The 27,108-nt window shown below is 43.1% G+C and overlaps 1 protein-coding gene across 2 annotated transcripts in view; it reads right to left on the reverse strand.

Annotated features, from left to right (window-relative positions):
• Positions 1 to 27,108, reverse strand: part of SUGCT (succinyl-CoA:glutarate-CoA transferase) — a 3,526,579-nt gene that overhangs the window by 2,755,856 nt on the left and 743,615 nt on the right. For both annotated transcript variants that reach the window (XM_078688200.1, XM_078688201.1), the window contains exon 9: positions 17,973 to 18,068. In XM_078688200.1, coding sequence (XP_078544326.1) covers positions 17,973 to 18,068 — 96 coding nt within the window. The remainder of the gene's footprint in view (positions 1 to 17,972; positions 18,069 to 27,108) is intronic.

Consider the following 27,108-nt stretch of genomic DNA (forward strand, 5'->3'; position numbering starts at 1 on the left):
TAATTGCATCACGCGACCATCCGAGGCCTTGAGGTTGTGGTTTTCAGCTATTGCAGTGCATATCACCGGGATCATCAGAGTTGGTGGCTTTGGCTGACACGTGTTTGCCAAGGCTTGGGTGCCCCTGTAAGACATTGGCGGAGCGCGCAGCGTATTGCACCGTGGCGCTCATACTCTGGGGTTGCAGAGATCACTGACACTTGGGAGGTCACGGAGTGCTGCCCCTAACTAGCTGCAAACATTGCTAAGTGCCCTCCCTCTTGTATGAGCACAGGACCCTCTTGGATACACGTTGGGCACCATGTGAAAACCCGAAAATAACCAACCCAGGCTCACGTTCGAGCTTCAAAAGGGTGGAAGATCGACGCAAAATGCTGCATCTGACTCGGAGCTTGACTCCACGGCGCACCCTCCAACGGTGTTAGAAACTACGCTGGCAGCGATCCAGGCTAGTTTGCAATCTATCGACGGCAAAATCGAGGCGCTGAATGGCAGAATGGATCATATGTCGTCCAAACTAGATAAGCATGCACTTCGCCTTCGCGAAGCGTAGCAGAGAATCTCTGACGCTGAAGACGGTCTACAACAACTTGCAGCAAAAACCACTGACCATGACAATATACTGGCGGTCATAAAAGAAAAGAATGAGGACATTGAAGCCCGCTCCCAGCGCAATAATGTGGGCATTTTGGGCTTGCCGGAGTCGACCAACGTGGGTAAGCTGGAGGTCTTTGTTGAAACACTGCTGCAGGAGGTATGTGGAGTGGGCAATCTTTCCAACATGCTGGTGGTGGAGAGAGCCCATAGATCACTAGCTGCTTGCCCTTCCCCCCGGTGCCACTCCGAGGTCTATCATTGCCAGATTGCTGAACTTTTATGATTGTGATACTGTACTCCGCATTGCACGTCAAAAGGGCACCATCTCACACCAGGGTAAAACACTTTCGTTCTACCCAGATTTCACGGCTGCGATACAGGCTGCCAGAAAGGAATTTCAAGGAGTCAAGAAGATGCTGGCGAAAGAGCAGGTGCCATATGCAATGTTGTACCCCGCCTACCTGTGGATAGGGGTTGATGACAAGGCTAAGATTTTTGCCAACCCTAAGCAGGCCATGGAGTACGCCAAGACACTTCAACGCCAAAAACAGGTTGCCAGTGCCACCTCAGACATTGATGAATGATGTTGCTACATATGTGAGCTGTTCTATTCTGGTTTGAGCAACGGAGGATTAATAATTACATGTTGTTGACATATTGAAAGATCTTTTTCTTCCTTAGAAACTGAAGGGCCGGCGCTGACACAGTCAGTCTTGGTTGGTATGTCCGGGGCTTTGATTTCCTCCAGTTCTGTCAATGTTTACGACTATGTTAATGCCACACGGTATTCGTGTTAAATTTCAGTGGTGCTTGATGACTCATTGAGTTGACGCCTCCTCCACCCGGTAGGGGTAGAAGCTATTGTTGATTATTACAATGCTGTGATTACTGCAGGATACTGTTACATTCCCCCCTTTTTTTCTTGTGGATGCACCATTTTAGAGTGCTTTATATATCTGAAGTGATGGCCCCTCTCCAATACAACGGAGAGTGGTAAGTGCCACTACGCCCCCACCCTGGGTATACCCATTATGACATTGTTGAGGTGGTTTTGATATTGGGGTTGTTGACCGCTGGGAGACATGGTTTTGGCGAATTTGGGTTGCCAGAGTGGGTGGGGGGTGTTTTTTTTGTTGTAGACAGGTTGCTTTGTAATCGTAGCTGGTACTCGTGTTTTCCAAATGCAAACAGGTGAAAAATACAATTGTATAACATGGAATGTCCGGGGGCTAAACACTCCCAAAAAAACTCGCCAGGTGCTGGCTTATTTAGAACATCAAAAGGTACACATTGCCCTCCTGCAAGAATCGCACCTAAACAAGCAAAAGGACGGTAATGTGGCTGTCAGGTGGGTGGGATACAAATTGGCATCATCCTTTTCAACCTATGCCAGGGGGTTTTGATTTTGGTTAAGAGATGCATCCCCTTTCTCCCGATTCTCTCCCACACAGACGCTGAGGGTTGCTGGGCCATGGTGCAAGGAACATTGGGGATCACTATGGTAACTATTATTAATGTGTATGGTCCAGTTGTAGATGATCCCACATTCTTCGTTCAACTCCTTGAATTGTTACGCACATGGCCATAGACGGCTATTATTTGGGGGGGATTTCAATACACATCTTGATCCCTACCTTGACAAATTTAACCTGCATGGGGAGCGTACTGTTAAGACTGCACAGTGCGTTCGAGACGCCATGCTGGACATGGGCCTTGTGGATGTCTGGTGGGTCCCTAATGCAGCTGATACACATGTCACACCAGCCTATAATAGCTGGTACCGCTTGGATTACTGGCTTGCTAATTAAGAAGCTAACGGATGGGTAAAACATGTGAACATTCTTCCACGCACCTTGTCAGATCATAACCCGGTACTGTTAGTCATCCAAATCCCGACAAACATACACCTCCCTTTCATGTGGCGCTTCCGTGCGGAGGCTCTCTTTGACCCAATATTTGAAGGCACCCTTAGACAGGCCATCACACAATACTTCGAAATAAATGTAGGGTCAGTGGACAGCGCACCTGTGCTCTGGGACGCTTTCAAGGTCACAATCAAGGGGGGTCTGCATAGGTACATCTTCGGGCATTTTAAAAGACATAAGAGGGCAGATTGACAGAATAGAGACGGAGCTTAAAGAGCGGGAAATGCAATATCTGATTGATCCAACACCGTCATCTTTGGCTGGAATACAGGAGCTACTTAAGGAATATGATGAAATGGCGGAATCTGAGGCTCACTATATGTCCCGCCGACATGTAGCTAGGGCTTATGGTGAAGCTGGGCACCCCGGTAGGAAACTAGCCAATACACTGCGTTTCAGGTCCGAACATCACCACATTACCAAAATAGTAGATGATCAAGGGGTGGAACACTTTCGGCCACAAGACATAGTGGAACAATTTCGTGTTTTTTATAGTGACTTATATGCAACACGGGTAGGGGGAGAGGATGAGGCTCTGAATTATTATCTCGCGGGCATAGCTTGTGTCTGGCTAACTGATGGGCATAGGGAATACCTCAGTCAACCTATTGATGAAACTGATGTTAAAGAGGCGATTATGTCCTTATCCAACAATAAGGCTCCGGGTCCAGACGGGCTTTTATAAACGATATTCTGATCTCATTACCCCTCATCTCCTGGAAATGTATGCAGAGGCTCACGATATGGGCAGTCTTCCACCCTCCTTGCGACAAGCCCTTATTATTACACTCCTTAAAAAGGATAAGTCACCTGACCTCTGCGAATCATATCGCCCCTTATCACTTATCAACTTGGACGCCAAGATTTTGGCAAAAGTCATTGCCACCAAATTACAGCCCCTGCTACCCACTATGATTTTTCCGGACCAATCCGGCTTTATTCCAGACGGATCTACTACTAATACCTTACGCACTATTTTTGCGATGTTCCATGTATTGAATCCAGACCTTCCAGCGGCGGCAGTCATGCTTGACACTGCCAAGGCAATTGATTCCATTGAATGGAGCTTCATGTTTTATATTCTACGCAGAATGCGATTTCCTGAGGTTTTGCTGCAGTGGCTGCGGGTTCTCTATAGTGATACATCGGCTAGGGTGGGGGTGGGTGGACTGACATCTGAGCCCCTTAGCATAAAGCGCGGCACTCGCCAGGGGTGCCCCTAGTTTCCCCTGCTATTTGCTATAATGATGGAGCCACTAGCCATAGTATAATTCGCCAGAGGCATAGACACACTGCTCTTATTTTTAACCACAGACCTGTCGGCATATCCATGTACGCAGATGACATGGTTCTTTTCATTTGTGATCCTCAAGTCCACCTCTCCTCAGTGCTTCGTGAGTATATCCGGTTTGGCCTGTATTCGGGTCTGACCATAAATTGGGATAAATCGGTGATAGTCCCACTCACTTTGTGCACCTCGCCTACTTCATTGGAATATCCCCTTGTTTGGACTACCGACCCTGTTAAATACTTGGGAATTTGGGTGCATCGGGATCCAGCAACGGTTATAAAGGAAAACTACGGTACAGCATACACTGCCATAGTCAGTCAGGTGGAGAGATGGACTCGGCTTCCCCTATCGCTTGCAGACCACATTGCTGTGATAAAAATGGTCATTCTCCCACGTTTTTGTATCTGTTTTGCAACATTCCTATCAAACTGACCAAACACTTCTTTTCTATGCTCAGATCACAACTTCTTTCACTAGTGTTTGGTGGCAGACAGGCCAGGGTCGGTTGGGCCACGCTCGCTCTTCCATTTGTGCCGGGAGGATTTGGAGCACCAGATTTATACATCTATTATTTGTGCCCACAGGCTCAACACGCCTACTATTGGTTCAAACCGCATGCCTTCACACCACATGTTGCAGTCGAGGTAGGTAATGCACATCCGACCCCACTGGCAAGCATTCTCACGCATACACATAGGGGAACTCCACATCTGGAGATAAACACCATTGATACCACTGTGGCAGCATGGCAGGCGATTGGCAAATTGATAGACAAAACCTCTTTGTATGCGCCAGCTTTACCGTTGGCGGGACACGCGGCACTGTCTGTCACAAGTGAGTCTGGTCCATTGAAGGCACTGCGCGAGGTGGGGATAACACACATGCAGGATCTATTCCCAGAAGGCACATACTTGACTGATGATGATATGGAATTTGTCGCTAATCCTACCCCACTCTTCCGATACACTAGCTATCGATTAAAGAGGGCCATTAAAAGCCATTACCTGTAATTTCCTGCTGAACTTCCGTCCCTTAAGTCTCTGCAGTTACTGATAGTAGCTTCCTCAGAAAAAAAGCTGATTACTAAACTGTATAAGTCGGTACAGGAGGAGCAGGTGTGGAGGGGAGATAAAAGCCTGGAACGATGGAATTCCATATTAGACCACCCCATTACGCTGGAAGACTGGGAGCATATATGCACATTGACAGGCAGGCTATCACCGAATGGTAATTTGCGGATTTTACATTTTAAGTTTCTCCACCAAACGTACTATGCACCTGTCAAACTACACAAACTGGGACTGAGAGACTCGTCTCAGTGCAGGAGGTATGGTCATTGGGAGGATGATTTTCTCCATCTTGCTTGGGATTGTGGAATAGTTTTCCAATTCTGCGATGAGGTGATCAGTAGATTACACACCATGGTGGGGTCCTCACTCCAGTGCACACCTCTTACATGCCTACTCCGTCATCTACCCACATTGAGGGGTGAGCAGGCGAGATTTGTGCGGATAGCCATACTACTTGCAAAGAGGCAGGTAGCGATTGCATGGGACAGTAAGCTTACTCCCAAAACGGAAATGTGGGTCAAAGATTTGGTCTATTGTCAGGAAACCGTAGACCTATATGCTGAAGAATTGCCTACAACTTCTCGCCCTAAGGACATATGGGAGCCGTTAAGACAATACCTGTTGCATCAGGCACAAAGACTTGACACACCGCCCTGAGTCAGTATCATATTGCTACCTGTCTATGTGTATTGAGAACAGCTGCAGTGCCACTCAGGACATGGCCTGTCATTCTATTCATCTTTTTTACCGGTAGACCATGTATGATATATTTCCAGATGTCGACCTTTACACGTAGTGTTCTTTTCTTGTATTATTTTAAGGTCTGATCGTAGACATGTATCAGATTGTTCTTGTTATAGTGCTTTCGGTCTGTACATGTTTTAAAACTTCAATAAAGAAATAAAACATTTAAAAAAAGAAGTGGAGATCAAGGATCATCTGCCCAGAAATATACAGGAAGAGACAGCTAGTTGCAGGACTGACCTCGGTCTCTGCCTCTCATGGGGAAACCTTTCCCAACATAATAATCTAAAACACATGATTGATCCCAGCACAAGACTGCCAAAAAATAACTCTTGTACCAAGCAGTGCTTTCCCTGACTAAAATAACTGCAAGGCATCTTGACCAAAACATGCCCCCAGAGAGCAACTGCTGGCCACAACACAAGAAAACCTGGAAATTTAGCTGACGCTACTCTTTCTGCCAAAAAGCCGAAATCTTGCGTGATTACCTGCTCTTGAAAAGATCTGGCAGTCTCGGTGGCCATTTTGAAATCCGAGACTATTTAAGCCACATCCCTCCAGGTTGTCAAAGCTTTTCATTGAGAACCAGAAGAAGACCAGACTTCTGTGCCGGACCTCCACGGTCTGAGGAATTTCAAGACTACCAGGGCTCAGCAAACAGTTATGTACTTCAGAGATTACTTGTTCTCTAGCAAGCCATAGTTAGTTTAGGAACTTACAAAGTTTATTTTGAACAATAATTGAAGAATAAGAAAGGAAAAGTTTGAACCTGTGATGGACTCAAAAAAGAGCAGGCAATTGTATGGGTGAACACTAAAAGTGGTTACAACTCCAAAACTTGAACTTTGGATGCAAAGCGTAACTACTGGAATTGTTTGTTTTAACCTTAGTAGAATGTATGCAGGCGACATTCGTCTTATAATGAGTTTGTGTATTAGTAGAAGGCTATGCAAAAGTCATCAGTCCATCCGAGTCAAAGAATACAGATTGACACCCAATGTTGTGAAAGGGTGAATTGAGAGCTTTAGCACCCTATCAGCCCACCCAAGGGTGTGACGCTCACACCTGGATGGCTTGTTACATTTTAGCAGAGAGATTCTATCCCACTGAGAGTTGAACTGTGTGACAATTGTGTTTGTTATATATGATAACAAGATGTCTTTCAGTCCAACTTGGGATAAGACAGAGAAATAGCAACCAGTCTTGAGAGAATACAGGACAGCATAGTGCAGGCGCAGGTACACCCTTGTAAGTCAAGCTTCCCTTCTGAGTCACTTTCAGACAAAAGCATCACCCCTGACTATTGATTTTTTTCAGCAGGAGAACAGTCCAAACAGAGCTTTCAGACCAAGGCACATGAACAACTTCAAGTTTTCACACCCAAGGTAAGAGCTGCCATAAAAAGAAAACTTGGCAAACAAAGATGTTGTGTGTTATTTTAGTTTCTTAGTTGGTCCTGAACCCCTTCTCCTTGGGCTCATCCTCTCACCGTAGTGTGTAAAAATATCCTGTGGCAATTGAACAGCCACAAGGGTTCATGCTGTCCTCCCAAATCTGGCTAATCGGAGTAAATCAGAAGTTAAACTGCAACTTGACAATTCCACATCAAAATGAAACTCCAGCAGTTTAGCACTCAGCCAAATTAATCTAGCATTGGCTTTCCTTGAGTTGACATTTGTGTCTTTTAGAACACATGGTTTATGATTAGAAGAAGTACATAAAAGGGATTTCGTCCCCTAAACACAAGACCTAAATCTTTCAACTGCCCCAATGTGCAAAAACGCATCTCTCATTCTATAACAAAATAGAAATGCTCCTGTGATCTTAAAGTATGTGATGCAAATGTCACAGTGTGCTCGGAATAGCCTTTCCCTTGGGACAATTCCGCCCCAATCCCCATATTGCTGGCATTAACAGTAATACATAGCATTTTCTGAGGCCTGTAGAGACTCATTAAATGTAAATTCAACAGACAAATTTCTGTAACTGCAATTTCCTGTTCCACACAGCACAAAATCTTGCATTTTATTCTTCTTTAATTCACTATGTAGTGGTTCATCAATGGTCACAAAGGTTTAAATGAGCTTAGTGTAAAACTAACACATGCTTAGACTGCTAAAAGCTGTTTATGGTTCTTAGGAACAGGCAACTCTTTAATTGCTTTCAACAATTCTGGCAGTCGTTCAATCCCTCTATTATTAAGCACTTTGCGAAAATACTCGACATCTTGCATCTCAAATATAATTTTTTTCCCCTCAACTTAAAACTGCTGCTCTATAGGGCTTGTGGCACTGTGCCTCTAAGTGTACTCCTTGTAGTCCTTCCCAAAAGCAAAAATGTCATCCTGTAATGTCATTGCTCCAATAAGTGATTTGAAAACGTGGTACATGGTGTGTGGCACACTATGTTCCTCTGTGGTTTGCTTCTTATTAACGTGTTGCTTTAATTTAATTGTGTTTCTGGGTGCCAGTGGGTAGCTCCCTCTGACCCTGGAGGACAGCTGCAACTTGGCTTTGGAGCTGGAGGAGGCCCTTGTGCTGGCACTTCGAAGGCTTGAAGATGAATGTTTAAAGACACCATTTAATCTGAGCGATCTATCTCTCCTTCACTACTGAAAGACAAGAGACTTTAGTGTTTAGTGTTAGTAATGTAACCACACATATGCATATGTGGCGGCCATTTGCTCTTTTCGCTTTGATTCATTGCCACATTGCCAATCCTCCCAACTACTCCTCATTTTGAAGACATTGCAGGGGGTGAAGCTATATTCGAGTGCTTGGCAGTAATGTATAGACTGAAACATTGTCTGACATTTTTGAATTAGGAGTGCTATTGAGTGAGTTAAGTTTTTTACAATGAGCAAATTGATAGTCACTGACAGTTAGTTAGCGACTAAAGTCAAAGTTGTTGGCTGGTGTAGTGTGGATTTCTTTTTCAGCCAGCAATGAACAGTTTTCCTGTTGTTTCTTTTTCAGCCAGCAATGAACAGTTTTCCTGTTGTAAGACACTTCTACTCCTAGAACCATTTGCTATCTCATTTGCTTACCATTTTCCTAGTACCCTCTATCATTTTATGTTTGATACACAGTCTATAACCCTGCCACCAGTTGTACAGGTGGCCAGTGAACCAACCAAAGCCAAGAGGAAGAACCAGTTGAATAACTTTATTAGACCACTTCTTGGTGAACACTTGTTAAACCATAGTCTGAACAGGCACTCTTTGACTTGACATAATATGAGCACAAACTGGTACATGTCTTTAGTAGCACTGAGTTCACCTTCACTTTCACTATTCATTTTATGCACTGCGGTGTATACTTGCATTTTTTCTACGAGTCACTACCAGCACGTAAGCATGAGACTCTCTAGTTTTGTACTATTTTGTGGGAGAACAGACATACCTGGTTACAGTACAGTATCCCCTTTTTTATTTTCAGACAAATACATTACCCCTGAAGAAGGGCGCCGTCCCGAAATGCATAGGGATGTATATTTCCGAATAAGAACAATGTACATGAAGGAAATATAATTCATGCAAAGAAAGAAAGATATGAATAAATCATAAACATTGTGAAGCAACAATGGAATTGATACAATTAAAGATGAACATTTGAATTAGAAGAAGGCTGTGGCAGGGTAGGAGACAGGAACCGGAAACTGGATCGAGGTATATATGTCTTTATTTTTATGAATGACTTCTTTTTCGTAACAGATAGTCTTTCCCATGTAAATCTAGCTGGGTCCGTTGTTGCAGCTAATCCCGGGGACCTTCTTCTGCTGTTCGCTTCCTTCGAGTCACGCCCTTGGGTCGGCTTGGTTTGAGCTACTCCACCATACTACATGCAGAAGAAAAAGGATATAGGTGGCCGTCAGGCAATAGTCCTCTTTATACAATGCCCAAGGGTAAACCAGGGAGTGAGGGACCACCGCTGTCTGTGTATATACAAAATACTATATACAAAAGGGAACGATGGTGAATGACAGTGCAGGAGGTGAAGTATGGGAAAACGGGAGGGGAAGGAAGAAACCCGTGGAAGTGTGGCGACGTATATACAATTAGTGCCCCCAGGCGCCGGCTCTTTTACAAGCGTTCTCACTTCACGAAGTCTCCCTGCCTCTCCACCCAGCTCGACACTCGCTGCCGTACCTGGCTTAGCCACACTCCTCCAGGAGTGCGGCTGGGCAAACCGTGGGGACGGTGGCCTTCTGGCTTCTCTGCTTCGTTGGTTCTTCTTTCGTCTTCTCCCGATGCTCGTTCCGCTCTCCTCCTCACTCGATTTTCGAACTCCACCCACTCTGCTTCCTCCTCGGTGACGTCACACGCCAAGTCTTGTGCTTCCTCCTTTTTGACAAACCCGGTTGGACCTGCTTCCTCCAAGGGCGGGTCCTCAAACATTGAATAGGCACAGTTAAAGGAGCCGTCCTCATCCACATCGCTTTGAGTTTTCCAAAGCGGTTCTGTGTCCGTGGTCCACTCGCTCTGCGGTAAGTGGAGAGAGGGGAGAGTTGCAGAATCAGCGACCCACCATTCCGTTGTTGAGGGGATATTTTCTATGGACGGGGTCCCCTTGCTACAAAGATAAAACGAGTTTTTGTATTATCCTTATTTTCACAAGTGGAATTAAATTTGTAAACTATTGTGAGACTACGTCTCCTAAGGAGTGCCAGTCGGGAACAGTTTTATTGAGTTAAGATTGCATCTCCGCTATTACTCCAATAAGCCCTTTTAGTACCTCGTCCATCAGGGGAAAAACAGCTGCTGCAAGGCAAGCCCATATGACATCCTGCCATACTTAACTACAGTTTAGAGCCTTGATTCTCTGTCAAAAAAACTGGTAGTATGTGGAACGCACATACAGTTTGGAAACAACGTTGCTCCAGACAGTATGGTAACCATTTTGTCAATTCTGGTCAGCTGACAAACATTTACCCATATTAGCTTGTTGAGACTTATAAGGTCTATACATATTCTTAATTCAGTATTTTTAATTCTGGGCCACAACAATAGGAGACCACCACTGCCTCTTCCTTTATCACACCTTCATCACAAAGTTGTTTGAGTAACTTACTTAATTCTTCCTTGATGCTCATTGGCACACACCTCAATTTGTGCTTTACTGGCACATTACTTCCCTAATACCAGGCAATGCTTGATAGAACAAACATTCTCCAAAATAGGATTTTATTCCCTTTCGAAAGACTTAATAGTAACTCCACCGTGATGCTTTTGACCACACACATTGTGATTCTCTTGACACACACAAAGTGCCGTCTAGTCCTTTATCCACTATCTTTTATGCTATTTCTACAGCATCACTCTTTGCAGCAAGTACCTTTACTGATGGAAGATACATATCGATAACTTCTGTGGCCGACTGTTTTCTTAGGCAGTTTGCAAGCGTTCTTCTTGAATCTCATGACTACCTCCTCATACCCATCCAGTATTTCTTCTTTATCATCTGGCACAAATGTGGGCAAAGTGTTAAAAAATCCAACTTTTTATTTATTGATTTATATTTGTATTTATAGAGAAAACTTATAATCAAAAAGGTATGAAGGTGGTAGAAACTTTAAATACCGGGATGGGTGGAAGGGCAACAGCCTGGTTGCGTTCAGGTAGATAAGAGCACAGCCATTTCAGTGCTACTCCACCTACTCAGGCCAGGGTGAGTCTGTTTAAGAGGATGCTATGGTTCACTGTGGCGAAAGCGGCAGATAGACCAAGACAAATCAGATTTGCAGACTGGCCACGATCGACTAGCATCCGCAGTTCATCCATGGCAGTGAGTATGGCAGTTTCAGTTCCATATCCCGGTCTGAAACCAAACTACTCCTGTTCTATCAGATTGTGTTTTTCTAGATAACAGGAGAGTTTTTTGCTGATATGATGTTCCAGAAGTTTTATAGGAAAAGGTAGCAATGATATTAGTCTAAAACTGCAGAGGATCGACGGGTCCAGGGAGGATTTGTTTCAGGATGGGAGAAACAATAGCTTTTTTCCATGCCTGTGGCACTATTGCGCCCTGATAGCCATTGTATGCCCTGAACTACTTCCTATTGGCTTTGGTTGGTTCACTGGCCACCTGTAAAATAGGTGGCAGGGTTAAAGACTGTATATCAAACATAAAATGATAGAGCTTACGAGGAAAATGGTAAGCAAATGAGATAGCAAGTGGTTCTAGGAGTAGAAGTGTCTTACAACAGGAAAACAGTTAATTGCTGGCTGATAAAGAAATCCACATTACACCAGCCAACAACTATGACTTTAGTCGCTAACTAACTGTCAGTGACTATTAATTTGCTCACTGTAAAAAACTTAACTCACTCAATAGCACTCCTAATTCAGAAATGTCAGACAATGTTTCAGCCTATACATTACTGCCAATCACTCGAAATATAGCTTCACCCCCTGCAATGTCTTCAAAATGAGGAGTAGTTGGCAGGATTGGCAATGTGGCAATGAATCAGAGCGAAAAGAGAAAATGGCTGACACATATGCATATGTGTGGTTACATTACTAACACTAAACACTAAAGTCTCTTGTCTTTCAGTAGTGAAGGAGAGATACATCGCTCACATTAAATTCATCTGCAAGCCTTCGAAGTGCCAGCACAAGGGCCTCCTCCAGCTCCAAAGCCAAGTTGCAGCTGTCCTTCAGGTATACGTGATTCCAGTATTTTTTCAAATTCATCCACTATCTGTTCTTTAGCACCTTGCAGGAGTCGTGGTTGTCAGGATTAGTACACGGTGCAGGAGGTGGCACGGATTAGAAGTTGTGGAAAAAATCATAGGTGAACACTTCACAGCATGCAAGTGAAAGGTAAAGCAAACTGAAAAAAACATTTATGAGGATATCCTTAAAATGGGAAAACCTTGATAACTCTCAGTTAAAAAACAGCAAGTGTAAGGATTTCCTTAACAAGGGAAACTTAATCGATCACAGTTTAAAAAAGAGGAAGTGTAAAAGTTAATTTCATGACTCACGGTATGTATGTTCTTCAAGCTTCACGAATTCACACTATGAAGATTACATAATTTAAGTGAAGTGTTAAAGCAACATGTATTGCTTGAAATGTAATGAGCCTAATTCACAAAGACATCTTCGGCTGTAAAAGTCTATTTACAGCCGAAAATTGTTACATTTGCACCTGTTAGAAATTCACAAAGGAATCACTGTGGATTTCTACATATGAGGGATGGAGAAATAAGCAGTAGTAATTCCCACGTAATAAGTGGAACGTGGGAGGAAACAAGGCCCGGTTAGCCTTCTAAATTTGTGAACACCTCAAGCTTGCACATTTATGGACAATCCCAAACTGAAGTCTGACCCTTTCCCACCCTGGAAGTGATCAGAGACTTATTTCAGCCTAGGGATGGGGTAACTCCCCTACGACTGGAAGGGAATGGATAATTCCCAGATTTATTGGAGCTGTAGGGGAATGGATTGCTACATTTAAAAAAAAAGGCGAAATTACTGTGCTTTTTTGCATATTCAGCTGCTTTTCCCACTGTGGTATTTTACACTGCGTAAAATTCTGAATAGGGAAATAGTGTTGTATTCAAGTCACATAACAGGTGTTACGTGAATAGTAAAAAAAGTATAAAAGTACAATCAGTGGGAGTATTAAGTGCACTCCAATCAAAGGTGGTTGAATAAACTCTCTTTATTCTTAAGCTTTATCCTTCGAAGGCCAACTCATCTGTACAGCTGATGGGCGACTCTCCAACTGCCACCATCAACATTCTACACAGAGCATGACCCACCATATGACATAGCCAACATCCCAGCTGACTTAAGCATATACAAAACACATCTTCTTCCTTAAAAAAAACTTAAATAATACAAAAATTTGAAAAGCTAAAGTAGCTACCAATAAATAACTTTGGAAAAACCCTAACATAAAACAAAACATTCAGCATGTTTGATTAATACAAAACTTTAAAATATTAAGCTTAAAGGAAATAAAAACATTATGTAACATACTATTGAAGATAACTTGGTTGTCTAATTTCCCTTCCACATTTACTGATGGAAGACCCATCTGGCATTTTGTTAATTGGTACGGTGTCCACTTGTGACTCACTCACTTTGGATAACGACACCTCATTACTGATGGTCCTCACTCAATTTCTCATACAATTCCTGATCTATTGGTAAGTGACCATCAACTTGTTGAGATCCAATTAAATGATATTTTTTTCTTGGTTATTTAGCCGCTTCTCCTTCCCATTGATGCATCTTACAAATTGCCTTAAGTGCCACACTCGCCGTCACTCAATCTTGCCGAGTTGGTTAAGATTTTCGACTACCTCTAACAGCTCAGAATACTTGCTCTCACCTTTCCGTACTCTAAAAGGTAACCTTACAAGGATCATGTCCACTTTCTTGAGGAAAATCTCCTTTGCCTTATGCTTCGAATCACAGCAACTTTTATACTTCTCCTGATATAACATAATTTTCTTCTTCACTTCAATAGGAGATCACTGACTAAGTTTGGAATTATGCAACCAACCTTGATTATCTTTGATAAAGGGAATTCTACCCCTCATTATGATAAAGGGACTGTAACCTGACACAGTTGGCGTAGTGCGATACATCCACACCGTTTTTCAAATTCCCAGTTTCCAATTCAGATTTTTCAGTTTGGCTAACTGCAATGAATCTTTCATCACACAATTAAAGCGTTTCACTTCCCATTGCCACTGGGATGATAAATTGAGGTCATCTTGTATCTATTCCATTATGTTTTTAAAAATATTCCATACTAGTACTCTTAAAATGTACACCATTGTCAGCAATCACCTTTTTTGGAAACCCTTCCCTTTCAAACAATTCATCCATAAACAAAATAACACTCTTAAAATCAGCTCCCTCTACAAATTTAACTTCGGGCTATTTTAAAAAATAGTCAAAAGCTACTAAAATTAACCAAATCCCCTGTTGATCAATAAAGGGACCCGTTATTTGAGGAAATGCAACATGTGACAATGGGGGATTAACAGATGTCTGTGACTTTAATTAATTAAAATTAATTAATTAATTAATTGTGGTTTTCTAAAGCGCTAGAATCGACTCCCGAAGGAGTATCTCTGCGCTGTAGACCGCTGGGGAACGGTATACAACGGTAACCACGCATTTTTTACAACGCGGTACCGTTACCACGCTACTTTTACCACGCAAGTCGATACAACGACTTGCGCTGGGGGGCGCTCCAGGATAGTAAATATATTAATTTACTATCCAACTCCTTTCCCTAGAGTCCACGGGGACTGGAGTTGGAATAGTAAATTAAAAAATTTACTATCCAGCGCCCCTCCACGCAAGTCGTTGTAACGACTTGCGTGGTAAAAGTAGCGTTGTAACGGTACGCGTTGTAAAAGTACGCGTGGTACCGTCATATATCCCTGGGGAACCCGCCCTGGCTTTCCCTGTGAGATGGTCCCTACTGGGTATCTCCAAGGTGAAACCAGGCATCCCCGGCGTATGTGGGGGGCCGTTGTGGAGATGAGGCAAGCTAATGCCCAGAGTTGCCGAGTGTGATCCCTGGTTAGAGTAGGCACCAGGGCGAGAATGATCGAGTCCGCTGACCCTGGTCCACGACCCTGCCGCGTCGGGGATAGAACCCTGGTCCCGGGTCGTCCTCTGCTTCCGGGTCTGCCGCCTCTAACCAGTGAGCCACACCACTCCACATGTCAGCATTCTAGCACAGATTGCACTGCCACACAACCCTCTCTACCTCAACATCCAAACCAGGCCCCCAATAAACTTCTTTTACTCTCTTTTTGCTTTTAACTATTCCAAGGTGTCCCTCCTGACATAAGTTTATTAAATCTTCCGTAAGCCTCTTGGGAGTAACAAATCTTTCTCCTCTTAACACATTATCTTCCAACACAGATAACCCATTCTGCACTTCCCAAAAGTGCTTTAGTTCCACATTTAACGACTTTTTTTCTGGCCACACATGTACAACAAAAGCTCTGATACTAACTAAAATATCATCCTTGGCACAAGCTTCTTTCCTTTCTTTTGCACTTATAGCTTTGTTTATTATCTTTTCATCCATCTATGCCACGCTACTCAATCTCAATCCATCCATCCATCCTACCCAATCTGCTATATAATTTTTAACACCAGGTAAATAACACAAAGAATATCTGTAATCAAGTAACCTCACCAACATTCTCATTATTCTAGGTGTATCTTTCAAAAACCGTCAGTCGATAACACTTTGACAAGGGGCTTATGGTCACATCTTACTTCCACATGAAACTTCTAAAGTGATCCAACCCCCAAACTATTGCAAGTGTCTCTTTTTCAATAAATGAATAACGTTCCTCTACTGGAGAAAGCGATTTGAAGGCATAAGCAACAGCGTCTTCTTTCCCATCTGCATTTATCTGGGTTAAAGCAGCTCCATGGCCCTTATTACTCACATCAGTGATGATTATAGATGCAAGTGCTGGGTCAAATCCACACAATTGTTTGGCCTTAAATAATTCATCTTTAACATTTTCAAATTTAGTTTGAAAACATTCAGTCCACACAAATGTGAATTTGTTTTTTAGCAACTGTCTCAAATTGTACGTTTTTTCTGAGAATCCCTGCGGAAATTTACCATAAAATTGTACAAATTCTAAAATTGACCTCAACTGATCTATGTTCTGAGGAGCAGCAGCATTCTTTATCGCATTCAGTAACAGTGTTTTAGGTTTAATTCCCTCAGCAGAGATTTCATGCCCTAAATATTCTAACGATTGAACACCAAATTGGCACTTCAAAATCTCTGCAGTCAAACAACTCTTCCTCAACTCCTCAAGTATATTTCACACTCTACTATTGTCACCAAAATTATTAAGTACACTCTTTTTATTCTTAAGGTTTATCCTTAGAAGGCCAACACGTCTGTACAGCTGACGGGTGACTCTCCAACTGCCAGTGTCAACATTCTGCACGGAGCATGACTCACCATATTGCATAGACATTATTCCAGCTGGCTTAAGCATAAACACAACAGGGAGTCATTAAACTCTGCCTGTACTTTTTTATTTATTTGTGAATCAAGCCCACAGACGCAAGAGATTGTTACAGTACGGACATTGAGGAGTGAAGGAATGCCCAAACCCCTTCTAAGCTAGTTTAGCGGGTCTCCTGTCAGAAATGGAGTAGGACTGGAACAATAGTAAATGCCAATATTGCTAAAAAACACAATCTGGCTCAAAAGGAAGGGGAGAAGTAATGAAGAAATGATAAGATAAGTATAAAGGCAACTTTATTGTAATAGCAGAGCTCCAGGAGAAAGTATTCCTGTATGTATTTTTCTTGTTCCTTATGACCAATAGTAATGATTAAAAATTTCTCACCTGAGCTGACTCAAGAGAATTCTAACAAATGGGATGAAGGAGGTATCTTATAACTCAAAACTTTAATTAATGGAGGCAAGAGCTGTCAGTTGTCAGACAGAAATGGTTGTATTAGGTAATGCCACTTAGCATCTCAGAGAGTTACTACAGAGCGTCAAACTGGACAACAAACATAATTCTAAAAACTATTCCTAGGTAGGTGGCTAGTGTCACTCTTATGTAAAGCGTTACATAAAATGGAGGAAATTAACTCACCTTACATGCTTACATTAGAACTCTCATCTAACTATTACATTTTTAAATAGTTTTTGTATATCATTCAGGCTACAAACAATTCATATAAGGTATTTTGATATGATATCTCATTTCTCACAAGGCTGGTAGACTACTCTCTTCCATGCCGATGACAGACTAGAGGAAGTATCATTAAGAAGTCATTGTGGCCCACAATAGGTTCACGCAGGGCAAACATATTAGGAACGGTCCAAGGAAAAGTAAATGATTCTGAAGTAGACACTTTGAAGAAGCCAACTTGCAGGTTGTTTCACAATGGCATGACTGAAACAAACTAAGGTATAAGGTGTCAAAGGAAACCATACCCAACACACTAAACAATATTTATAGTAGGAACATACAAATGACTCCAGCTGGCAAATCGAAAGAAATTGTGTAGGGTGCACAGCATCAATGCCGTCCGTCAGGAGGCACTATGTATGCCATCCAGGTTCCAGGATCTTAGGTTTGCTACATACAGTCCTTGGTCTCTGGTCCTTTCAAATTTGGGGTTTTCTAAAACGACCCTGCTGATCCACTTACATTTACGAAACTGATTAGACAGTCATGCACTGAAACCTATTTGTATAGCAAGGTGTGTTGACCTATTTATATTTCTCAGAAAACTCAACAAAAGTCTTTGTAAAAAAAAGTTAATATATATTATGTAACAGATAAGCATGACAGAAAGTGTATTTATGTTTACGGTACCTGATATGGAACAATGCTGCCATGTGCAGTGCCCCATCGCTTTGCTTCCATTCCCCCATTCAGGTAATTTGCTGCAATGTGGGTTAGACAAGCCACCTGTACATGGAGGAAAGTTTAGTATTTAGAAACAAATCAGAACCTGTATATCTCACCAAATATTGATATAATAGCAAGCAATGGACCAACTGTCATCTTTAACAAAGTTTCTAGCCTGTGGACAATGTAAACGGTGTGTCATATTAAATGCCTAATTTGTGCACATGTTTGCAGATGAGACCATGACTTATTTTCTGTCATCAGACTTTGAGTGAGATCAACAAAGACAGAATGACAAAGGAGGGAAAGAGAAGGATGAAGGAAAGTGCATGAAAATAGTGACAGTCGGTGAAAGAGGCAGGAAATGTAGAATGGTTGAAGAGGCATGAGATGTAATTTAGACTAGGCAGTCAAGGTATTCAACAGCCTGGCATTCGGCAGTACCACAAGTGTACTGCTAAGAAAATCTTTGGGCCTCCATACTTATTTTTACCAATGTTAGCTGCAGCTACATTGGTAGCAGCACGGACAGTAAATAAGTGTGCGACTAAAGGCTTGTTTGAATACATTAGGAGTGATAACTATGCCAAAATGTGCTCCAATTGAACACGTTCACATAGATAGAGGACATGATGTTGAACAGTCCTTGCCAGCTTTCCTTTCAATGATGTTACAGCCGAGACTACTGATCTCAGTTACATTTTTTACAATATTTGTTAATGACTCAATTCAAAGTTGCAGCACATTAGTGCTAACGCGGGATTTCTGGTTACTAGTTACCTTACCAGATCCCAAACCAAGTCCACTGAATCGTTGGTACCTGTCATTGAGTAAAAGGTAATCTAACAATAAGTCAATCAATTTAAGAACTTACACCACTCTAAATGACCACTGACCAAATTTAAGTTTCAAAGATTTAATATAAAGTCAGAGATAACTGAAGATACAAACTTCTCAAAATGAGATTCAGAAGATAAATTGGTATCACTATGAACATGAACTTTTTGAATAGTCTGAGTCTGAAAAACAGAATAATGAGTACAACTTCTAACAGCATGAGCGTTGCCAAAATGGATACAAGTTGCAACCTCAAAGTCATTACAGAAAAGAAAATTAAGGTTAGTCTGTCCCTACACTATACTAAGTGACATCCCTACTTAACAAGATCTTTACCCCTCTAGGTGTCAGCCGTGGTGACTTCCTAAGAAGATCACGCACTTCTCTTTGTCTCTTCTCTGATAATGGGTCTCTCCTGATCAGCCTATCTGCCTACCCATCCGCTTCCTTAGGCTCCCAAAATCATCTGCTCTCTCCTCCTCCCGGGTCGCTTTCCCTAATATCAAATCACATTTCTGGTAGGAACGCCCCTTGGGACGCCCCTCACGTGGTACATCTTTGCGCGGTAAACTCCATGATGGTACTCTTCAAGACCCTCGTTATAGTTGACCTTGGTTCCCGGGCTTCTTCTCCAGTGCGCTGATACCCCCTGAAATTCCTGGAAACTCCTACAGGCCTGCGCCAAGCGCCACTGAACAAAGCCCCTTTCATTCTAGCTGATTAAGACCCTCGCACCTGCATACAGTCCGTCCTGCAGTGGGCCTCAAATTCCAGACTCCACCATATCTATAGGTCATAAAGCACACTCGAAGCTCCGTGCTGGACACCTCTCGACTTCTCCTCTAACGAGCACATGGCACATCAAAGGAGATGACATTATCAGTACAGGCCTCCTTGATTTACATGAAGCGAGTCCCTGCACTCTAAAACATTAATTTGATTTAAACAACATTCTTAACTAGCATACGTTTCTAAAGCAGCACATCTATAAAACATATATTTCAAACTTAATTCGATAATACATTTGTGGAAGAACCATGTTAACCCCATCTCACATTATTTTAGCAGCACGTTTAGATTTGCTTGTGAATTGCCCTAAGGCCTACACAATATACTGGATTTTCAGAGTTCTATTCAACTCTAACATGATTCCTTTAACATGAGAACATGAGGTTTTCATATTCATTCCAACATTTCTACATGAATCTCACACAGTTATGATTATTGTTACTCTACTTAAACATTCTATACACTTCACTACTGAATATAAGACACTCAGTGTATTTCACTTCTAAATATAAAACATTCGTGTGCAAGCATGTTTAAACTAACTACGTGCTTGTAAATATGGTGCACTCATACATTTTTCAGACTTGTGCTCTCTCAATCCCCCCTTTGATGACCTTCAGGGGTCATCACCATCAGGACACCATCACAAAATGTAGAACCCTTCAAAGTGAAGTCGTGGCAGTGCCACCTCTTTTCATTGTCTCTAATGCCTTTAGGCTCCTGTATTGGGTGTCCTGCATCGCTGTCAACTTTTCCTCCTGTTTCCTCATAGTTCTCTGCAACCTATTTGCTCTATACCATTGATACAAACGCACCAATCCCCACAAAGTGATTACACAAATCACAATTATGATGATGGGTTTCAATATGTACCAAACGATACCCTTTCCTAAGTTGGCAAACCAACCTCCAACTTTACCCATTCCATGACCTACTTTTTCCCACACATTTATCTTTGTCAGATCCTCAATTTCGTAGTGTATGGCAGTGATGTTTCGTATATACTTCTCTAGAGGTTTTGAATTGTCTGGAATGTAAGTGCAACATTCCTGGACCTTCAAAGCCTTACAGACTCCTCCCTCTTTAGCTAACAGAACATCTAAAGCAAGTCGGTTCTGAAGAACCATTGCCCTAATCGATTGCATCTCACCTTCCACCAGCATCAATGATCTAGCAGTACTGGCAGATAGCCTATCTACGACTGTAGCTAACCTCCTGATCTTAATGTCATTCAATATCACTCCTAGGATAGGGAATGCAGCACCGAATACATCTCCAATTACTTCTGCTGCACCCAGCCCTCTCTTCCCTCTAGTTGGTATTTCTTTCTTCGTCGTTTCTAAATTCTCAACATGATATATTTTAGGGAAGACAATAGCCAGATAGCATGATCCGTACCAATTATCTGGTAGCTTCACATAGGCATTTCTTCCACATACAAAATATACATTTGGAATTGCTTGCATCTCTTTCAGAAAATCCTTAGAGTAATACTCCAGTTGAAAGGCATGTTCACAATTGACTTGACCTACATACAAATTCTCATAATAGGAGTAACTCCTGTGAATGCACAGTTTCCCCCATTTCTCCTTGTCTAAAGCAATTGGACCAAAGCTACCCTTTCTCTGATGTATCCTTTCCTCCTTGGTCCAATCTGTTTCCCATTGTCCTGAGGCCTTCAGAATCTTCTGCCTCCTGTATCTAGTATCTACCTGCCCTATAAACTTTTTCTCAATTTCTGACACTTGACAAGTCAGATTGTTTCTTCGAGCATGTGAAGTATCTAACGTTTTCCATGGAATAAACCATTTGTGTAATCTGTCTTCGCTTTTGTAATAGTCCCACTTGTTCAAATGCTTGTAATTTGGGACCTCTGGCAAGGTCGAGTCGAAATTCGAGAAATAATACTCAAATCCTTCTCGTCCATAAAATATGCTCAACAACAAACTGCATGTGATTCCATATGTCAATGGAAGATGATGGTATCTGATACCCTCCTCTACCGAAGCTGGTAATTGCATACAAACGTAGCAATTCTTCGCCTCCATGACATCAATGTACTCATAAAGCAATTTAGCATAAGCATTTGACCTGAAATTTCCCTGTGACTCATCAGTGTGTAACCTTTTTATTTCTGCATCTAACAACGCTTTGTCTTTATCATTGATGTTTCCCTTATCATTAACAATAGTGGTTCTCGGTGTTGACACTCCCTTGACCTCCTTGACTGCAGTTGCATCTCTCTCGTGTCCCACTATGTATGAGACAGTAACCACTAAAATTATCAGGGAAATCACCACTCCCAACAATGTGCCAACTATACATTTTGCCCTGCGGTTCGGGTTGCCAGCCTCCATGTTCTCAAACAGTGTAGTTCTTGACTTTCTTCCAGCATTCGCTTCCTCTTCTTTCTGAGCAAAAAGTCTTTCTTTCTCGCAATGTCTCTCTTTTGAACACTTGGAAGCTTGACAATTTATTTCCGCAAAACAGTTCAAAGTTCGGTAGAAACAGACAACCCTAGCCCTTCTCCGTCCGCTAAAAGGAAACCCCTACCACTTTTCTTCTTCCACTCGGCGCTAGGTTATCTTGCAGTAATTTTACAAAGTCTTTTCAAGAGTCTTATATCCGTCTGAAGTTATGTATGGCTCAAGGAGTGACACTACGTCTTCATAAATGTCCATCCGAAGAAACATTCCCTCAAGTTCTGGGCAATTCTTGCAACAACATGGAAAGTCAACTGTTTCTAGGATTATTCTCCGTATTTCGCTCTGGACAAGTGGACGGACGAAATTGAGAGTTAACGTTTTTTCAATTTCTACTCCTGGTACTATCAGTTCTACATCCACGGTTACAAAGGGGTCCGTTCTAATCAGGATCACTTTCTTCACCTTTCCAGTTCTGCGCCCCTTTGAAGACATTCGCAATGTGGTGTTAGTCCAACACAATGAGCATTCCAAGAGCTTCCACTACTCGCTCAAGCATTTCTAACCGAAGGAGCGTTCCCTCCAACACTGGATATCGTGAACAGCAAACTGGAAATTCAACTGTTTCTAAAATCAATGTTCGTATTCCGCTTAGGAGAGGAGGATAGACGATGTTGAGTGTCAGCAACCTTTCAGTCTCCGCCCCCGGTAGCAGGAACAGAATTTGTACAGTGATGATTGGGTCAGTTCTGATCAGGTTCACTTCCCTGACCCTCCCGGTTCTGTGCCCCACCGACATCTGCAACGAGGTAGGTCCAATCAGGAGTAGAGTATCTTCTACTAGGCACTCGCACCCTCCTTGATCTTCTAGGGCCCTCCTCGTTTCCCTCCTGAGTATCTTCTTCCTGATCCGAGTCTTCGGATATAGGAACAAGTGTCTCTTCCTGGACCGACCTCAAACTTAGCCTCCTGTCTCTTCCCGGCCAAGTGGCAGCCTCACACCTTGTTCTCCTATATCTCGTCCTCACACTCGGTTCTTGATCACTCTGGTACTGATCTGTGTCTGTTTCGTATTCACTGCTGCTCTCTCCTTCAGTTGCGTCCTCAGTCTCACTGCCGTCCTGCCTTCGCTCTTCTTCTGAATCCGATGCGTTCCCAACTTCTTCCGACACCCCTTCAGCTGCTTCAATCCCTTCTTGCGACTCTTCTTCCACTTCCGGGCTTTCGTCTGGGATAGGAGCTGTTTCTTCTAGAGGTGCTGGAACTCTTCGAGTATGGGATGCATGGATCCAATTTGGCAGCCCCCCGCACTTCACCGCGGTATTCGTGATCAGGATTACCTGAAAGGGCCCACGCCAGCGAACATCTAGGCAGTTCTTCCGGACGTGTTTTTTAACCAACACCCAGTCCCCTGGGTTCAGGTCATGACACAGGTTCCTCGATGCTGGAACTTCAGCCGCATGCACCTGAAGGGACACAGAATGGATGGCGTCAGACAATCCTTTACAATAATCCAAGATCAGATCATCTGTAATATTCAATAGGGCAGCAGTTGGAACTGTGGGAAGTCTCATGGCCCTCCCCATCAGAATCTCGTGTGGAGAGAGACCTGTCCTCCTGTCAGGGGTGCTGCGCATGCTCATGAGCACTAAAGGAAGAGCATCTGGCCAACTCAAAGATGTGGATGCCACTACTTTAGCCAATCTATTCTTCAAAGTGCCATTCACTTGTTCCACAATTCCTGAAGCTTCTGGTCGATAACTACAATGCAGCTTTTGATCGATATTCAGTGTGGAGCACAACATCTTCACTATTTCGCTGTTAAAATGTTTTCCTCTGTCCGATTCCAGAGAGGCAGGCACCCCGAAGCGCGGTATCAACTCCCTGAGCAACAATTTAGCCACTGTGAGTGTATCGCACCTACGTGTAGGGTACGCTTCAACCCATCTGGAAAATACGCATACAATCACCAACACATACCGAAGGCGATTAACTCTTGGCATTTCGATGAAATCTAGTTGCATTCTATTGAAAGGCCCCCCCGACCTCCCAATGTGACTCAGTGTGACTGGTGTTCGTTTGCCTACGTTCAGTTGTTGGCAGGTGACACATCCCTTACATACTGATTCTGCTGCTATTCTAAATTTAGGGCAATACCAAGTTTGCCTAAACACTCTCATCATAGCATCCCTTCCTAGATGTACTGGACCATGTATTTCTCTCGCCATGGGATTAGCTAATTCTTCAGGTAACACAGCCCTCCCATCTGCTGAAACCCAAAAATCCATTTCACTTCGCACGCAACCTGCTATTTCCCATGCCTTTTTCTCTGTTTCAGGTGCGTTCTCCTGCATCATTCTTAAATCCTCCCAAGTGTCTACAGTTTCTAACATCATACTTAATTCAGTCTTTTCTTCAGCACCATCTATTTCCACTTTTGAAAAAGAATAATCTTGTTCCGCACAATAACGTGCGACCTCATCAGCGTATCTGTTGCCTTGTGACACAAAATCTGTATTCTTAGTATGAGCTACACACTTTACTATTGCGATGTCAACTGGACCTTGTAATGCTTCTAACAACAGTCTCACAAATTCTCCATTTCGAATGGGCGAACCAGAGGAGGTCATGTAACCTCTCTGAGACCACAACTGCCCGAAATCATGAACCACACCGAAACCATATTGGCTGTCAGTGTATATGGTGACTCTCTTTCCATTTCCTGCTATGCAGGCACGAGTTAGGGCAATAATTTCTGCTATCTGTGCGGAATGTACTCCTTCCAGGCAAGCGGCTTCCACAACTCCAGTAATGGTACAAACAGCATAAGCTGCTCTCAATCGACCAGTATCGTCTCTTAAACATGAGCCATCAACAAAATAAATTTCATCGGGGTCAGACAACGGCTCATCCACAATATCTGGTCTGGGTTTCGTGCATAGTTCAGTCACATCAAGGCAATCGTGGTCTTCACATCCTTCGCCTTCTATTACAGTAGGTAATGGCATTAACGTAGCAGGATTCAAGACAGAGCATCTCCTGAGGGTCACGTTCTCCGCGGCAAGAATAACTTGCTCGTAGCGCGTGAGCCTACTATTAGTCAGATGCTGCGTCTTCGTCCTGGTCATTAGCAATTCAACTGAATGTGGTACATACACCACCACTGGATGTCCCATCACAATACTCTCGCTCCTTTCAATGCTGACACCCGTTGCAGCAACGGATTTGAGACATCCGGGCAACGCTGCGGCTACTGGATCTAATGTAGCCGAAAAATATGCAACTGGTCTACGGGCATTTCCGTGGGTCTGTGCCAAGACTGACAAAGCACATCCCTCTCTCTCACAGCAATAGAGTGAAAATGATTTCTCGTAATCGGGCATTCCCAGAGCCGGAGCACGACATAAATCGTCCCTCAGCTGCAAGAACGCCACCAAGCATTCTTCGTCCCATGGTACCGGATCACTCACCTCCTTGTGCGTCAGTTTCTGTAAGGGCTTTGCTTTCAGTGAAAAGTTAACTATCCACTGTCGGCAGTAACCCACCATTCCTAGGAACATTCTAACTTCCCTCTGTGTTGTAGGCGCATTCATCTTCATTATCGCCTCAATCCTCTCTGGTGACACCTTACGTTTCCCTTTTTCTAACCGGTGCCCTAAATACTGTACTTCTGTCAGGCAATACTGCAACTTGCTCGGAGATACCTTATGTCCATTTTCGGCTAAATGATTCAGTAAGGCAATTGAATCTGCTTTACAAGCTTCCTCTGTCTCTGACGCAACAAGTAGGTCATCTATGTACTGTACCAGAACCGAATTCTGCGGCAGTACTAGATTTTCGAGATTCTTCTTCAACAACTGGTTGAAGATGGATGGACTGTCTGTGAATCCTTGTGGGATTCGACACCATGTTAAAACGCGATCTTCCATTTTAAAAGCAAAAAGGTATCTGCTCTCTTCATCCAATGGGATGGAAAAGAAAGCCTGGCAAAGATCTATCACTGTGAACCATTCTGCTTGACATGGTATTTGAAACAGTATCACTGAAGGATTCGGTACCACGGGACAACATGAAACGACTATGTTGTTAATTTTTCGTAAATCCTGCACTATCCTGAATTTCCCGCTAGGTTTCTGCAAACCCATAATCGGGGAGTTACAAGGACTACCCACGATTTCTTTCAGTATTCCCTGTTGTATCATTGACTCGATCACAGGTTTTATCCCCGCAATCGTTTCCTGGGACAATTTGTATTGAGGCGTTCTTGGAAACTCGGCATTTGGCTTTACTAGTATTTTTACCGGTTCTACCCCTTTAATCAATCCTATTTCTTCTCCTGTGAAATCCCATACCTCTGACGCCACTGCATCTCGTAAGTCTTGGGGAAGATCTTCTACTGTCAGAGTAGGATATAGTTCTACACAGGATTTTGAATTGGCCACCTTAAAGGTAGCATCATCGTCGGTAGTTTGTACCTCCACTCCTTGCGGGGTGCAGTATATGGTGCAGTTCAATTTGCACAACAAATCCCTTCCTAACAGACATACCGGACTCGAGTCACAAACCACAAACTGATGTTCGTTCATATGGTTTCCTATCTTCACAGACACTGGTTCTGTCAATGGACTAGTCAGCCTTTTGTTTGCGACTCCTACCACCTGAATTGTTTCCCCTGACATTGGCAAGTCAGGAACCACCGCTGACCTCAGAGTTGATCGAGTAGCTCCAGTATCCACTAGGAACGTTGTAGGACACCCTGCCACTTCTGCCTCAACAAACGGCCCTCTTTGATCCACTTCTAAGACTGCCCCGAGGGTGCAGTCCTCCTCACTACTCACACGCTGTCCTGTCAATGGATCAATGTAATAACACTTTTCTTCCTCGATAAAGAGAGGCATTTGTTTAAAAACCTTTCCCCCCGTCGATATTTTCGGTGGCTGTGGGAACTGAGTTCGCGGAGCCGAAGTCCCCCCTTTGGCCCCTTTGCTTCCTGTATCTGTCCCCTTTGGAGCTGGAACTTCCTGAACCTGTTCTTCAACTTCTAACTCTCC

This window comes from Lissotriton helveticus, chromosome 4_1 (genome assembly GCF_964261635.1).
Source record: "Lissotriton helveticus chromosome 4_1, aLisHel1.1, whole genome shotgun sequence".
Lineage (NCBI taxonomy): Eukaryota > Metazoa > Chordata > Amphibia > Caudata > Salamandridae > Lissotriton > Lissotriton helveticus.